At 49.7% G+C, this 16,299-nt stretch overlaps 2 protein-coding genes across 6 annotated transcripts in view; one reads left to right on the top strand and one right to left on the bottom strand.

Moving 5' to 3' along the window:
- The window catches only part of LOC103689966 (MARCKS-related protein-like), a 980,777-nt gene that overhangs the window by 697,751 nt on the left and 266,727 nt on the right, over window positions 1-16,299 (bottom strand). The window lies entirely within an intron of this gene.
- The window catches only part of Actn4 (actinin alpha 4), a 69,076-nt gene that overhangs the window by 28,481 nt on the left and 24,296 nt on the right, over window positions 1-16,299 (top strand). For all 5 annotated transcript variants that reach the window (XM_006228688.3, XM_006228689.3, XM_006228687.3 and 2 more), the window contains exons 2-3: window positions 15,211-15,325; window positions 15,490-15,609. In XM_006228688.3, the coding sequence (XP_006228750.1) occupies window positions 15,211-15,325; window positions 15,490-15,609 (235 nt within the window). The remainder of the gene's footprint in view (window positions 1-15,210; window positions 15,326-15,489; window positions 15,610-16,299) is intronic.

Below are 16,299 nucleotides of genomic sequence, written 5' to 3'. Positions count from 1 at the left end.
ATTGGAAAACGCAGATATTTACATTACAATTCACGACAGTAGCAAAACAACAGTTATGAATAGGAGCAAAAATAGTTTTATGTTGGGGTCACCACAACATGGGAACTGTATTAAAAGCTTGCAGCATTAGGAAGACTGAGAACCACTGCTTAGACTGTTCTAGAACCCTGTCCTTCTTGTTCTACAGTGTTCCTTCCATTGCCCTAATAATGCAGGACACATGGTGGGCAATAGAAAGTGCAGAGCCTACAGATGTAACCTCTGAGTGGAAGAGTCAGCCGCTCTGCCTGCTGAATGGGACACTGCAATGTCTCGCCGCCATCCTGTTGTCCTGCAGTGATCCCTTACCTGGCTTGACTCCACTCACCTAGAGTCTTGATGCTTTGGTGAACATTATCTTTCAGAGACTCATGTCTAATTGGGTCACTGCGTTAACCTGCTCTGCTCCCATCTGCACAGAGAACAAACCTTGCTCTCCTCAACCTTTCTGTAGTACAGGAGACTTAAAGACTATACATTCATGTGCACACATGCCTGACTCCCGTTGGTACTGCATCCTACAGCTACTCTCTGGGACCTTAACACCTGCCTGTTTGTGACTTTTCTGTCAGTGTTCTGACTGTGGAATGACCTTCTTCCCAGGCCATCATGCATCAGAACAGTGCTCCTCTTTCAAGACCCAGATCATGTGTCCTCTCACCCTTGTCCTTATATCACACTGCCCTGCAGTGACTAGCTTACCAGCGTCCCTTTCCAACTGGACCATGCTTTTCTGATGCCTGGCTGTGATCTCCCTCCATGTCCTGGATCTCAGTTCTGGGCAGTGGGGCATCTGACTGCAGGCAGATTTCCCCTTGGCAGGAGCTAGTTACCATCTGAGGAGTACTTTTCTTCCTCTTACCTTTGGTCCTTGGAGGTGACAGTGTTGAGGTGGAAAGGTGGTCATTGGAAGCAAGGGGTTTTCTCCCTCTGAGAAGAAGGGCTCCCTGACTTGGCAGCTCTGCTGTAGGAGCAGGCTGCTCCTCTCCTGCCTCTCCTGTCAGGTACCATCTTTTAGCCCTGGGCCATACTGGGGTTTGTCTGTAGAGAAATTTAGGATACAGACCTTCTCTGCATAGGGGAGTGGCCCAGGCCAAGCCATAGAAGATTGGACTTGCCATCTGTGTGGTGTTTGCCACCCATGGAGCAAAGGAGCTGGGAGGCTGGGGTGGAGGGCCAGCCAGATACCACTCTGCTCTTCATTGGCTCAGCCTGGGCCTCACCTCCCCAGTGGGAGGTCACAAGCATTTGGAATAGATTTCTGGTAGAGTGCTTGCCTAGCATGATCAATCTCTAGCATTGCAAAAATAAACAAGAAAAAACCCTTAAAACAAAAACTACTGAGGTTAATATTTTGAGTAGGGCACCATGACCTCCATTGTTGGGACACTGTTTACAAGTCACTTATGACTCTGCTGCCACTGTTGCTCTTGGCCTATTGCAAAGTCACTGGCTGAATGGAAGTGAGGCCTGTGTCTCTGAAGCATGGGTCAGATGGGTGGGTACTGGAGCCACCTACTGGGGTCAGTGTGTGCAAAGTTACACAGAAGTCTTCTGGTCCCCATCTCTTTAGTAGGGAGAGTTCTATAGAGGGAGGCTCTGTAAAGGACAGGAAGTGTGTTCATTCCAACTGTGTCTACAGAGTGTGCTCAGACCTTTTAGGGCCCCGTCCTGTCCCAGAACTCTAGTCTAAGATAGTCCCCCTTTGCTTCGCCCAACCATGGGGGAGGGGCTTTTCTCTTTGAGGATTCCTGCCAAGCCCAGCTGGTTTCTTTAGTTCTCATGTGTATCTTTGTGTTGTTTTGTTTAAACCGAAACTCCAGGGTCTTTATGTAGCCCCGGCTGGCATATGTAGTCCTTCTGTCTCAATCTCTTTAATGCTGGGGTTTCTCATGAAGGAGCCCTGTACTTCACTGCCCATTTTGTCCTGTCAGCCTAAAGAAACACACCTCCCAGAGCCCTGCTTGTCCTGACCCCTCTGGGGGGAAGCACTAGGCCTCTCTGAACCTAGGCAGGACTTGCTGTTCAGTTACAGCCTGAAGTGGAATCTCCTCCATGCCTCTCCCTGCCTTAAGCCAGGTCTCCCCCCACTGTGGGTGGGGAACGATAGGGCCTCGTGGTCTGAAGGCCACCCACCCCTCCCTGTCTAAAGTCACACAGATGCAGTTGTACCTCACCTTTGTTTTGTGAGTCACCGGCCACGACCTGTCATACGTTGTTATTTCCTATGTTCAGAGCAGTGTTATCGGGTGTTGCCGAGCAACCTGGACTAGATTTGATGTAGGGTCAGTTAACACGTTGCGTTGAAATCTGTCATTGTGCCCATATAAGGCAAAGTCCTTGGGTTACTTTTTACCTTGGCAGAATCACAGGAATGTCAAGGTAACCAGGCTACCTCAGGAGTTCTGATTCTCACTTGGTCACCTGACTTGCCCTCCCTCTTCCATGACTCATCCTACAGCCCAGCCGCTGTGTCTCATCACAAGCAGGTACCACGCTCAATCTGGGCTGGGAATCTGCCTGAGGGTCTGAGACTGAGGGTTAGAGTCTTCTTGTGGATTTGATGAGAAGCAATGTGAAAAGTCTAATGGGGGATTGAAGCAGGCAGCGGAAGTTGTTAACACCCATCTTGGCTAGTTAGTAGGACTCCAGGCCCACCAGTAGGCAACTCCTTCAGTACTGGGAACCTTACCTGTAAAAATCAAAGAAAGCCCCATACACAGGGAGTCATTTCTATAATTATGTTAGGGCTAGCATATATAATACCCCCACCTAATCACAGAAACACCTCTTGTTGGCTCGCTCAAATCCAGCCCCTCAGTGGCTTTGAGGGTGGGTTGAGAGGGTACAAAGCTCCCCTTTCCATTGTCTTCTCTGTTGAAATGGAGTCCACACCTGGCCATGCCCAGTGCCCTGTCCACTGTTCTGAAGGTAGCTGTGTGCTCTGCCCCAAAGTGCCTGAGCCTCCTTCTCTCAAGTCAAGTGCTTTTAGAGAAGCCTGACTGGTCTGCTCATTGCTAGCTAGGGTCAGGCTGCGAAAGTGTGTGGGTAGTACAAGCTACAGTAAGAGTTGCCCTGTCACTCGCCGGCCAGAGCAAACGGTTTCACCATTTTTAATGGGGCCAACTGTGAGTCAGAGGTTTCAGTCGCTCCCTGCTGGTTCCTCCTAGTCCTGTAATTACTCTCTGACTATAGAATCTGAGTTTTGTTGTTGTTTTGTTTTAATTCTCCTCAGGCACCATTCTATTGTTGCTGTAGGTTTTACATCCTTGGAGTCTGAAATAGATCAGATATGAGTGCTGCGGTGGGAAGACCCCCAAGCCCAGTGTGTACCTCACAGCATCTCCAGACCAGGGATCAGCCAACACCTATTCACAGGAGGCTGGGGCAAGATTGGATAATTCCAAATTCCACCAGATGCCTCTTTGCAAAGTCTGCACTAGAAGGCCAGGGTTCCTGGTCAGAAGCCTCTCCCAGGTTGATTGGATTCCTTTTCTCTCACCTGGTACTCTCTGGTCTGAGCCCCTGCTGGGTGCCAGGCTGAGGGGAGTCATGCTGGGGCCATACCAATTGACAGTGGACTCAGGGGCAGAAGATTGATGGTGCAGTTATGGACCCTTGCATTCCCCTAGGGCTCTAAGCTCTCCTGAGATGGACCGTCTAACTCCAGGCTCAGAGAACAGGACACCAGCAGTAGGATTATTTGCAAGACATCTGTACTTGGCTTCTGTGTTCCCACAGGGGGTTGAGACGACAGATTTCTAGACTCATTTTTCTCTACCCTGGGCTTTATGGGCCTACCCTCCTGTCTGTCTGCTTCTGTAAGAGAATGCTGTGAACTAGAATCAAAATATTCCAAAAAAGGAAAAGGTCACTGAGTTTCAGTTGCAAAGGTGAAACCAGTCCAGTTAACAGTCATCTGGAGAGCCCAGTATTTGGTGCTTTGAGTACCAGCAAAAACATGCTACCTCATGGCTGGATTGGGGAAGAAGAGGAGGAAGAAGGGGAGGAGGAGGAGGAGGAACAGAATTGCTTACTCTGGTCCCCATTCCCTGATGCCCTGGCCTGTGGCACGTAAGAGCTATGGGGAGTTCCCTGGGTGGCCTAGGTAAAACCGAGGGATGGTACCTGCTTAGACCACAGCCCATCAGTCCCTGTCTGGTTTCAGCTCCCTCTAGTCTGTATGAGCAAGGCCCTAGGGAGATTGGTCCATACTAAAACCTTAATTCTAACATTGGGTTTCTGGTACCAGTTAGGGTTGCAAGCCCTTGTGTCCAGGTCAGAATCAGCTGCCTTGTCTATCTTTTTGAAGGATCAAAGTTTAACCAGATATTCAGTCCCCCACCCTCACCAGGAAACCTGAGCTCTGCTGTAAGCATTGAAGATGAATGGGCTTTTGTCCTTGGCGCTAGCTCCCTGTCCTCCAGGTGAGAAGGGCAGCCTGGGGACCTTCCTGGCAGAATGCCAGGGGAATGGGCCGAGCCCTAATTTTAAAACTCTTGGGAGTAGACGTTTTGACTTTTAAGAGTAGATACCAAGGTAGGCTTCACTCATTTCCTTCCTGCTGAAAATCTCGGTGGGGAGGGCTCAACCTGCCTCTTCATCGTCCCTCCTAACTTCAAATCAGGCCAGTTCTTCCTAGACAGGTGGACTTTGCTTTGGGAGGCTGGACACAGCTCCCTAGGGAGGACCCAGTTCTGTGGCTTGTAATCTGAATAGCTTCGTGTTGTTTGGCTAGTTCCTAAGTGTGAGGTGGCTCCGGAAGTCTGTGAGGCTAGACAGAGACAATTGGAACACCTTCCAACTCCAGGCTACCTATCCCTTGTCTCAACCCTGACTTCCTGTGTCAAGTGTCATTGTCTAGGGTCCACCTCCAGGGAATCTGAGCCGTTTGGCTATTGTTAAAATTCTGCCGTTTTTAAAGATTAAGTTTATTTAGTAGGCGTGCACATGCCACGACACCCATGAAAGCTCGGAGAACAACTTTGAGTCAGTTCTCTTCCATCACACGGATCATTAGGCTTGGTGGCAAGTGTCTTTACCTACTGAGCCAGCACTGAGCCAGAAGGCAGAAGTGGGAAACCTTTAAGTTCAAAGCCAGCCCGGTCTAGAGAGCAAGTTCTATAACAGCCAGGGCTGTACAGAGAAACCCTCTCTTGAAAAACCAAGGGAGGGAAAGAAAGGAGAAGGAAAAAAAGGCAAAGCTCCCCAAGTTCATAAATCTATTGTCAAATGATTTTTAAATGCCAGATAATTTAATTAGGGAAGGGAATACTTTTTTGTTTGTTTTGGGCTTTTTGTTGTTGTTGGTTTTTGTTTTGTGAGATAGGTAGGGTGTCTCTGGGATTAAAGGTGTGCACTGTCGCCACCCGGCTAGAGAAGTCTTTTCAACAAGTAGTGCCTGAGCAGTTGACCTCCACATGCACAGAGTGGAGCTGCAAGCCTCACCGGGACACACCAGAGGCAACTTTCTGTGGCTCAGAGACCTTTCAAAAGCAAGCCCTGGCTCTGTGAGACCAAGAGTCAGGTGGTGGTTGTTAAATAAAGCGCTGTATAGTGGAGCCATGATGTCCTCATCCCAAAGGACAGTATGCAAATGGTGACAGTCCACAGATATTTGCAAATCATGTTTCTAATGAAGATGTAATGTCCTACAGCTGTAAAGAACTGTTGTACAACATAGCAATAAAAAGATGAGATTTAAAAATGGGCAAAGGATTTGAAAGGCATTCTTCTAAACAAGTGGTCAGGATATTCTCATACAGATGTTTGACATCAATCAGCAATCAGGACAGGAGGTTGGGAGATTAGCATCAAATAAAGTGCTTGCCCAGCATGCTCCAGCCCTTGGGTTTGATTTCCCCAGCAGCAGCAGCATCACCACATCCCCCACCTCCCCAAATAAAACCCACACAGAGAGATGTGAATTTACACTCAGTAATAAAAAGGTTCAGGTGGGAGCCTGATTAGGCAAGGAGATGAAGGAACTGGAATTTCTGGTAGGAATGTGAGATGTCATGTCCTCTTCGGGAAGCCGTTGGGCAGTTCCTCAGATGACGAAAATCATAGCTAGCATCTAGCCTTAGAAATCCGACGTCCAAGATACCCAAGGAATTGAAAAACCATCCAGGCAAGGTTTTACAGCCACCATTCATAACAGCCACAAGGTAGAAGGGTTTGAAAAGGGAGTGTTAAACAGGGAAATACATGACTCAAGGTGGCTGAATCTTGAAGATGTACTAGGAAGAAGATAGCCTGAAAAGGCTGCATGCTGTCTCTGTGTGCAACGTCCAGGAGAGGCAACTCTGAAGAGACAGGAAGTGGCCATTAGTGCCTAGAGGCAGTGACCACTAAAAGTTTGAGTGGTGTTGTTATCCTGGGAGTAAATAGTAGAGACAGTTGTATTGTAAAATAACCAAACCCTGTGTGATTTTTTTTTTTCAAGTTAGGTGATTATTATTTTCATTACCATACCTGTGTGTGGGTAGGTGCTGGCAAAGTCCAGAATTGTGGCATCCCTCTGGAGCTAGAGTTTCAGGTGATCATGAGCTATCTGACTGGGTGCTCATGGGAACTGAACTTTAGTCCTCTGTAAGAACAGGACATTTTCTTAATGGCTGATGAATCACCTCATCAGCCTAATTAAAAAAAAATTCTTTTTTCCTTTCAAGACAGGGTTTCTCTGTGATAACAGCTCTGGCTGTCTGTAGATCAGGCTGGCTTGAAACTCCTAGAGATCCACCGGCCTCTGCCTCCTGAGTGCTGGGATTAAAGACATGCATCACCCCACCTAGCTTGATTTCAATTTTAAAGGGTTAATCTTTAATTATGTGAATTACAACCCATAGAAGCAATAGTGACTCTGAAAACCACGTATTTTATTTTAAAAAGGTCACCGAAGGCCAGGTATGGTCGCACGTACCTTGAAGGCCAGCACTCAAAAGCGAGCTGTAGCTCCCTCCGTAAGTTACAAGCTGGTCAGATCTGCCAGGGAGGCCCTATCTAAAAAGAAACGGGGTTGGGGGAGAAAGAAGAATTCAAGTATACCTGTGATCTAGAAAACTCCTTCATCTGAATGATAGCATATCCATAGTCTGAATTTGCGTGAAGGAGAGGAGAGCCCCCAGGTGCTTCTCACACAGAGCCACACTGAAGGAAACGACTGGATTTAAAGGGACTTTCTTAATAATGTTTTACTGTGACCCAGAACTTAGTTCCTCCTGCTGCGGCATCCCAAGGGCTAGCCTAACAGGTTGGGGTGCCCCACCCACTACGGAGCTACAGCCCCAGTCCTCGGGAATAAGAAACAGATAATTCTAACTTTTTTATTTACTAACTTATTTACTTTTTTCTTTTGTTCATTCTGTCTGTTTGAGGGTATCTCATGTAGCCCAGGCTGTCCTTAGGAGCTTACGGTATAGCCAAGGGTGACCTTGAGCTCTTGATTCTCCTTTCTCTACCTCCCAAGTGCCACTGTGCCGCTTTCCTTCTTTTGTTAGATACACAGCCAGCAATTGGCGAGCCCGGGAAGGGCCTGGCTTCACTTGTGGCACTGGTGCTGAGCGGCTCTCTCTGAAGCCTGGCTGCTGCAGCAGTGAATGGCACCTCTGTTGATCTGACTCTACCAGGCGGTGGAGGCTGTTGAGTTTTGTTGTTTTCTTTGAGACGCAGTCTTAATTCTGTGGTTCAAGCTGCCTCTCCTCCATAGTGACAGACCAGCATTGTCTTCCAAGGCTTGCTTACAGAATGAAAATATAAAATATATATTGAAAACATATACATACATATATATATATATATATATATATATATATACATATATATATATATACCCCCACATAATGACTTTCAGAATACGATAGGAACAGAAACCATGAAGTCTAGCCTGATGTGCATGCCTGGGTCCTGGCACTTGGAAAATTGAGACAGGAGGATTGTGTGTTTGAGGCCAGCCTGCTCTATGTGAGACCCTGTATCAAACTTAGCAAACAATCTTAATTTTAGGACTCAACAGAGCAACATTGTAAGACTCCATGCCTCCCAGGAGGGTCCTCAGACAGACTCTTTAGATTCTCGTTAGGTCGGTTAGGAGACTGCTTGCCAACAGACAGTGCAATTTTTGAGAGTAGGTGTGGTAGATAAAGTGATAGTTTCATGGAGGTTGTCCTCAGTCTGGGAAAGCCTTCTGAAATGGTGACATTTGAAGGGAGTTCTGAGGAATGACACTCAGCCAGCTCTGTGACAAACCAGAAGAAAGCCTTAGGCCAGCATTTCTCCTGAGGAAAGATTTTACTCCAAAGTCCATAGGGGTATGCATGCGCTCTGACACCCTTGAAAGAGATTGGCCCTGGCTGGAACACAGGCTGCTGGGAGGGGGTTGGGGGAGCTGGTTCCTGGATAGACACGCAGGACCTTTGGAATGCTCACGTCTGCACTCTGCAGTATTTATACCTCTCCTCCAAAGGGAGGTCGGCCTTTTCATGGAGGCTGAGAAAATGCCGAATAAGGCAGCTTCAGACCAGAGCAGGAGACGCTGCCATATTTCACTGTAATTGCTTTCGAGTTAGACCATGTGGTCATGGGGCAGTCATACCACAGCCGTTCATTCTTCCACTAATCTAGGCTGGGCTCAGTGTCCTGACATTTCAGCAGTGGTAGCCCTGGTTCCCTGTGCAGCAAAGGTTATTTGTGTTGTGTTGCTGTGACCCCTCCCGTAAGTGGCTGTGAGCATGGTGTGATCAGTTTGCTGCTCTAACTTGTGGCCCCTGGGTTCCATCCCCTCAGGGATCTGGTGCAGGTAATGGGTCTTTGTATCATTCACAAGTAGACTTACAGCCCGTTTCAGAGGCACAGTGATCACCTCTTTGCCTGGGCAGCTGGTAACCTAGATTCCAGAAGGCTGAGCCCTGAAAGCACCTTTATAGTTTGTGACAAGGCCCAGGGCCCAGGAGCAGTCTCTGCTTTCAGGAAGTGAAAAGCTGTCTCACTGGGTCCAACTTGGCCTGAGCCTGGCAGTTGCCTGGCAGATGGGTGATAACAAAGGTGGCTATTTACCTTAGAAGTAAATAACTGCACCTCTCCATGACCAAGCCCTGGATGTCCCGTCTCAGGACCCGTGGACGCAGGAGGCATGGGCACTGTCAGAGGCCACAGCAGACAAGGTGGGAGTTCAGGAGGTGGGATGGCGCCCTCTCCTGCAAAGCAGTCGGTGCCCCAGCGGAACTGCAGACCCAACACACCCAACACGGTATTTCAAAAATGAGGTTTGAAACTGCAGGACCCCTAGCTTCTGTGTTCCTGGGGGAGGTTGCTGTGGGCAACTGCAGTTCACCCTAGGCCCAGGGAAAGGCTGGGTCTCCGGTCTTCCTGGGTCAGGCAGTAGATTGGCCTGCTGAGTGGGTGGCAGTGCGGAGTGGGGGTCGATCTTGAGGTATTGAACAGTTTTTCCTAAAATCGTGGCAAGTGAACGTTGATGGAACCCACATGTGTGTTGTGTTGGGTAGGCCAAACTCTTTGTCTCTTCAATCAGGGCCAGCATGTGTGCCTTAGCCTTGGGACACATCACAGCCTGTCTCTAAGTCCAGACAGACATTACATGGCTTCTTGTTCTGTGCTGAGTGCAAAGGACGACTTTTATATTGAGAAATGAGAAAGAAAATGGAAGGGACAATTTCAGCTGGACCAACACTGTCAATGGCCGTCCTTGTGTTTGCCGTGCCAGCCTGCTATGGCACTTGGCCACTGGCTTTGGGAGTGTTTGCTTTCTTGCTCAGGGACAACCCAAAAAGAGTTCACCTCTCTGGGTTGGGGGAGGCGTCACCGTCAATGAAAGGCTCATTAAAGCCCACTACTGCTACATTCCTGGCCGCTTAAGTCACCTCACAAACAATATCCATCATTCATTTACCCAGCCGCCCCACATCCTGGTGGCTGGGAGGGGACCCTATGACACAGGAAGGACTTTATGACCAGTGATGCCAAGCCTTCTTCCCCTCCCCCAACCCTCAAGCGTGACAATGCAGAAAACCCTAGCTAGGGTCTCTTAGAGGCTGCTCACTTTACCCAGCTCACCCCTGGTCTCACTTAAAGCAGTGCCAGGCACAAGACTTCCCCTCCTCCTGCCCTTTTCACTCATGCCTCTGGTGAGAGCAGCATGGCCACCCCAAAAGGGCTTTGTCTGCTTCAACAGGAACAGCACCTTGATGAAATCCACTGACTCTCCAACACCAGTTCATAGCTACACTGCCCATCTTGACACTCTGGCTTCTCCCCAGTGACACTGAGACCATAAGTCTGCATTTCTAAGTCACACCAGGCATCCCTGACATGGCTTCTCTGCCCTCCTGCCAAAAGGAAATGTCTACTTTCTCCGCACCTTTCTTTTCTTCCTGGTTCAAACACATGGGCCTCCTGCTCTTTACACCCTCCCTCCACAGTTCACGTGATCTCTGGAAAACCAGGGACTTTGTCCTGCTGTCCCTCCTCTTTTTTTTCTTTTCTTTAAGATTTATTTATTATATATCAGTACACTGTCGCTGTCTTCAGACACACCAGAAGAGGACATCGGATCCCATTACAGGTGGCTGTGAGCCACCATGTGGTTGTTAGGATTTGAACTCAGGACCTCTGAAAGAGCAGTCAGTGCTCTTAACTCCTGAGCCATCTCTAGTCCCTCCTGCTGTTATTCCTTATTCTCACTCCTGAATTTGACCAGGATCTGTTTCCTCTGCCACAGGGCCTTTGCACAGGTTTGTGCTACCATCTGTCTTTTTCTTTATGATTCCCTCACCACTGCAGCTTGTGTTCGTATTCTCTCTCTCTCTCTCTCTCTCTCTCTCTCTCTCTCTCTCTCTCTGCGCCTCCCCACCCCCCCCCCTCTCTCCTCTGATTCCTCAGTACCTACACGTGGAGGTCAGTGAGGATGGCTGGGGAGGCAGCTGCCTCAGCCACAGGCTCTCCATCTCCTTCTCTGTCAATAGGAGCAGGAATGGTCCTGCTTAACTAACCGGTGTGAGAATAGAGGTGCTACTGTGTGGCGGGCTTGTGGAGTGGTGCTGGCAGTGAGCTGGTTGTGCCGAATCTGCTGCTGCAGTGGATGCTCCCCACTGTTAGGGTGTGCTTGATGTGGAGTGTGGCTAGATTGGTCATGTCCTGTCCCTGCTCAGGGCAAGGATCAGTGCTGTTGGGGGTTTGTTGTTCTTTGGTTTGTTTGCTTTGAAACAGGGCCTCTCTACATATCCCTGCTTGTCTTATGTAGACCAGGTTGGCCTTGAACTCATGGAGCTCGACTTGTCCCTGCCTCCTGAGTGCTGGGATTAAAGCTTCCATGTCCATTTTTTCTATCGGGGTTTGATTGCTGCCTGGCTTGGAGACACATAGCAGATGGCTGACTGCAGGCAACTGCATTGTTGCAAGCGGGCCTGGGAATTGCGCACCGCGGAGGAAGTTGGGTGGGCACATGGAGTGAGGCCTCCAGCTATAGAAACCACCCTCTGTCATCCACCCCACAGTGCTGGTGTGCACTGGGGAGGGAGAGGAAAAATCTGAGCAGAGGGTTATTTTTGTAACCAAGTATAAAAAGCTATGAATTTTTAATGTCCTTTCCAACCCTAGAGCCCCCTCACTAGTCCTGCTGCAAGGAGCAGTGGCGACTGCAGCCGCTTGTTCCCCACACAGCTTCCTGAGTGCCTCATCTCAGAACAGGACAGCCACACATCAGCAGACAGCCATTCGGTTCCCTGGAACACTTTGGGGCCAGGAAGGAGCACCTCTGTGTCCTCTTGCTGGGTATCTTCTTGGCACCTGCTCTGTGTTCTGCAGTGAGAAGGACAGATGTGCACGGCACAGCCACCACTCATCAAGACAGGCCTTTGGCGTGTGCTCGACCTTGAGAGCCTCATGTGCCAGGCTCAGTGTAGAATGACTGGCTTGCATCACTGTTTAATCCTTGTCTTAGGAGAGATTACAGCCACCGTTCAGCTTTCTCATTTGCCCAAGGTTATGGCAGTTTGTCTCAGTGGCAGAGGCAAGACTACTTCATCTACTGCCCAGAGGACAAGAGTAGAGATGGAAGGTGTGTTTCAAGGGCAAGTAGCTTATAGGGTCAGGTCATCATCTCCCTGTGTGGGAAAGGACATCTGCACAGACACTCTGACAGTCTCATTCCCCTCGAAACTGCAGGAGTGGGCCAAGGACCTGTACTCAGAGGGCACCCTACCTACTTCCTGAGTATTGGTAGGAAGGAGCCCATTAGTGTGTATATTCATCTGGCACTAACTGCCTAGCCTATGACAGGTGCTTAACTGCCTTGCTCCACAACTAATACTTGGAGCATCCACGGGAAGTGGACTCTGATCAATCCATTTTACAGGACAAGAGACAAGCTCAATGGGTAAAGTCAGCCAGAAACAGAACAAATTACCCAAGAGGCTGGCACAGAGACCCTCATCGGTTCCTTTCCTGCAGTGAGCTGGAGCAACCCATGTAGGCAAAGGCACCGTTCAGACACATGCCCTGGGCTCTGAGCGATGACAGAGTACCAGAAAGCTCCCTCTCCGGGAACTGCCTTTCAGCAAGCTCAGGCTGTCCGATGTGACTTGGTCACCTTGTGGTCCATCAACGTCTTTCACACACATGAAGAACAGAGATGGCCTGCTCAGCCTTGTCTCCTACTGCACTCTGGGCCGAATTCTTCTTGAGCTTTGCTCTTGAGATTAGTGATAGGTCCAAGGCCTCTTGTGCAGTGGGCAGGCACACCACCACCGAGCCGTGGCCCAGCTCACCTCTGAGTGCTGTATCTGCCCACTGTATGTTGTTGGACACATGGCAGGAGAGTGGGCTGTGTGTCTGCTAGAATCCATAAGACAATAAAAAGGCATGGTAGTTCACTCTTGTCATCCTAGTGCTTGGTAGGTCGAGGCAAGAAGATTTAGAGTTCAGAGCCAACGCTGTAGAGATGGCTTAGCAGTAAAGAGCACTGACTGTTCTCCCAGAAGGCCTGTGTTCCATCCCCAGCACCCACATGGCAGTTCACAGCTGTGTATAACTCTAGTTCCAGAGGAGTCAGTGCTCGCCTCAGCTACAGAGTGAGAGGGAGGCTAGCCTCTCCTGCTCCGCCCAACCCTCCCTAAAGAAAAGAAAATACAGACATGAGTGGAGTGCATGACGAGTGCCCCAGTCTGTACCTACAGTTCGGGGTGGGCAGAGCACAGAGCAACCAACCACCTGCAGAAGTAGTTGACAGGATTCCTGAAATAGGGACGGGGGAGACATTGAGCACTGCTGTGCCCTCCACAGCCCCAGCACACAGGTCTTCATGATGTTCACAGCACCGGTGGTATCTTCATTGCCATGTTACAGAACTAAACATGGATGTTAGGAAAGGCTAGGAAACTTGTCTCTGAGTTATAGCCAAGTCTAGACTTGGTTTGTCTGAATTCAGACCTATCGGGTAAAAGAAGGGGAAATGGACTGGAGGAGGAGGGGATTGGCAAATGTGTCAGTGAGAGCCTGCTCTGGAGTCCTTCCCCTGGAGGAGGAGCACACAGCTGTGGGTGACAGAAGAGACAACTGTCAGAGATCAGTAGCTGTCTGAGTGGCACTGGGTCAGAACCAGACCGTGAAGACCTGGTGTAGCAGTCTCCAGGAAGAGCTACATACACTGTGAGCTACTTTCGTTTTAGTTGTTGTTGTGAGACAGATTCTTGGTCTGTTAGCTCAGGTTAGCCTCTGCCTCCTGCTGCTGGAGTTAAAGCCTGTGTTACCACACCACAGAGGCTGCATTTTGAGTGGTGGCTCCACTGCAAGGCTACAAAGTAGGCAGAGGCATGGTTAGTTGAGAAACAGTAGTGTGCCACCAGGAGGGGTCTCTGTCTCCCAGGCATAGCAGCATGGGTGAGCGGTTGGGTCTGGCCACTCCAGCTGCCCTCATTGTTTGCTGAGTCCTCCGTGTAGGTTGGTGTATTATTAAGCAGTGTCTTTGTCTGGAAGGTGCCCTGTGCTGAGTCTGAATGAGCAGGCCTGCTGGCAGTTGTCAAAACACATGATGCTTGGCCAGAGGCTCATGGAAGCCCTTGGCACCCACCCCGTGTGGCCCTTGCTTACCCCCCCAGGCATGGGATGTGCTCTTGCATGTTCCTGGCTGGTTGCCCATTTCTGTTCTGGGGGCTCCTAGGAGAGCAGAGGCTTGGGTTTTCCCAGATCCAGCCGTGGGAGGGAGAGGGCCATTTTCCCCAGAAGATGCCTGGGCTTGTTAGTATTAACTGATCTGAACCTCTTCTGTGCCACAGATAACAGGCTCCAGCTTGCAGGCACTGAGTGGCCCTACACTTGGGTGTTCTGCCATCATTTGCAGTGTGCTGGGGTCTGGGACTGCAGCTTCTTGCTTTGTAGCCCTCGTCCAGAGCATGTGCTTTTACCATCTACCTGATCTTGAGAAACTTCCTAGATATGGCTGCCTTCCGCTTACCTTTCAGCCAACCCTAAGGCACATCCAGTTCCCAACATTGGGAAGAATGGGCCATGTATGGAGGCCAAGGTGTTTGACCTGTGAATTAGAGCTCAGAGTCCTGCCTTACAGAGGAGGGCTTGGCTGCTGGGCTACCTCAGCTCCAGTGAGCCTTGGTTTGTAGAATACTTTGCTCACTCAGTAGCTTTCTTTTTTTTTTTTTTTTTTTTTTTTTTTTTTTTTTTTTTTTGGTTCTTTTTTTCGGAGCTGGGGACCCAACCCAGGGCCTTGCGCTTCCTAGGTAAGCGCTCTACCACTGAGCTAAATCCCCAGCCCCACTCAGTAGCTTTCTTGTCCCAGGTCATATGTGTCCAGTAATAGGAAGGTCATGGCTAAGGTCCTCCCTCAGCAGGACACTAGGTAAAGAAAGCCAAGGTCCTCTTGGATCCGTGTCTGCCTGGGAATGCCTCTCTAACAGCCGGCCTGGATCACTTTTAAGATCAGGAAAAAATTGTATGTAACTGGATATGGTCCCATGCTTACATAATCTCAGTATCTGGGAAGAGGAGGCCGAAAGACAAGGAGTTCAAGATCATCCTTGAGTCCAGCCTGGGCCACACGAGAACCCGTGAACATAAGCATGATGTATATAGAGGCTCAGTACTGCTTAGTGCAAAGCCCTGATGTTGGCTTACCTCCATACCTTCTCTGTTCCTCTTCCCTAGACCTTCACAGCCTGGTGCAACTCCCATCTGCGGAAGGCTGGCACTCAGATCGAGAACATCGATGAGGATTTCCGGGATGGGCTCAAACTTATGCTTCTGCTGGAGGTCATTTCAGGTAAGGCTCAGGTAACACTGTGCAGGCCATACTGTATCCTGTCCTAGCTGGCACTGACGATGCCCCCTGGCCCCTGGGAAATTTGACAGTTTGAGTCTGTGTGGTGCTAGCGCTGGGAGTGGCTTGAGTGGCTGTGAAGACCCCCTCACCACCTGTCTTCCCAGGGGAGCGGTTGCCTAAGCCAGAGCGGGGGAAGATGCGAGTGCACAAGATCAACAATGTAAACAAAGCCCTGGACTTCATCGCCAGCAAGGGAGTCAAGCTGGTGTCCATTGGGGCAGAAGGTAAGCAGGGGTCTTAGCTGCGAGGCTCCGAGGCAGGACTTCTGTGTGCTGAGTGAATACAGGAAGCTTTGCTTCCTGACAACAGTGGCTCCTACCCTTAATAACATGGAGGATCCATGGGCTCTACACCTTTAAGCAAAAGCTAGTGTGTACCGGGGGTTGGGGGTGGGGAGTGAGGAGGAACTGTGAACTGGCCCCTGTACACATGACCTGATTTATTTTTGTCAAGAGCAACTCTGCCTGGTCCATGTGGGTAGAAGGAGGTGTACAAGGAGGAAAGGGGAGCCTAGTGGTCTGAGCAGGGCATTGGAACAGAAAGTGTGGTCACAGGTCAGCCCTAGGCTTTGCTTCAGCAGCATAGGCTGGGTGCATGGCTCTGGACACACAGGATCCCTCTGTCTTGAATGGATTCCCAGATCTGTACCACCATCCTCAGCCAGCAGCTCCTTGGGGTCCTGGGGTTGAGTTCCCAGGCGCCTTTGGATGAGGAGAGGCTCATGGAACCCAGAGGCTGCCAACAACCTCTCTGCTCATTAGTCAAAGCAGAGTTTCTCGCCCTGACATCCATGTTGTCCCAGCTTTTAGAAAAACAAAGAAAACTAATTTGTGTTAATGACAGGACTGAAATTTTGGCAGGATGATAGGCCAGAATGTGTGTCTCTGAGTTCCAAGGCCCTGCCCCTGCCTGGG

This window comes from Rattus norvegicus, chromosome 1 (genome assembly GCF_036323735.1).
Source record: "Rattus norvegicus strain BN/NHsdMcwi chromosome 1, GRCr8, whole genome shotgun sequence".
Classification (NCBI taxonomy): Eukaryota; Metazoa; Chordata; class Mammalia; order Rodentia; family Muridae; genus Rattus; species Rattus norvegicus.
This window is presented reverse-complemented; position numbering and strand designations above follow the sequence as displayed.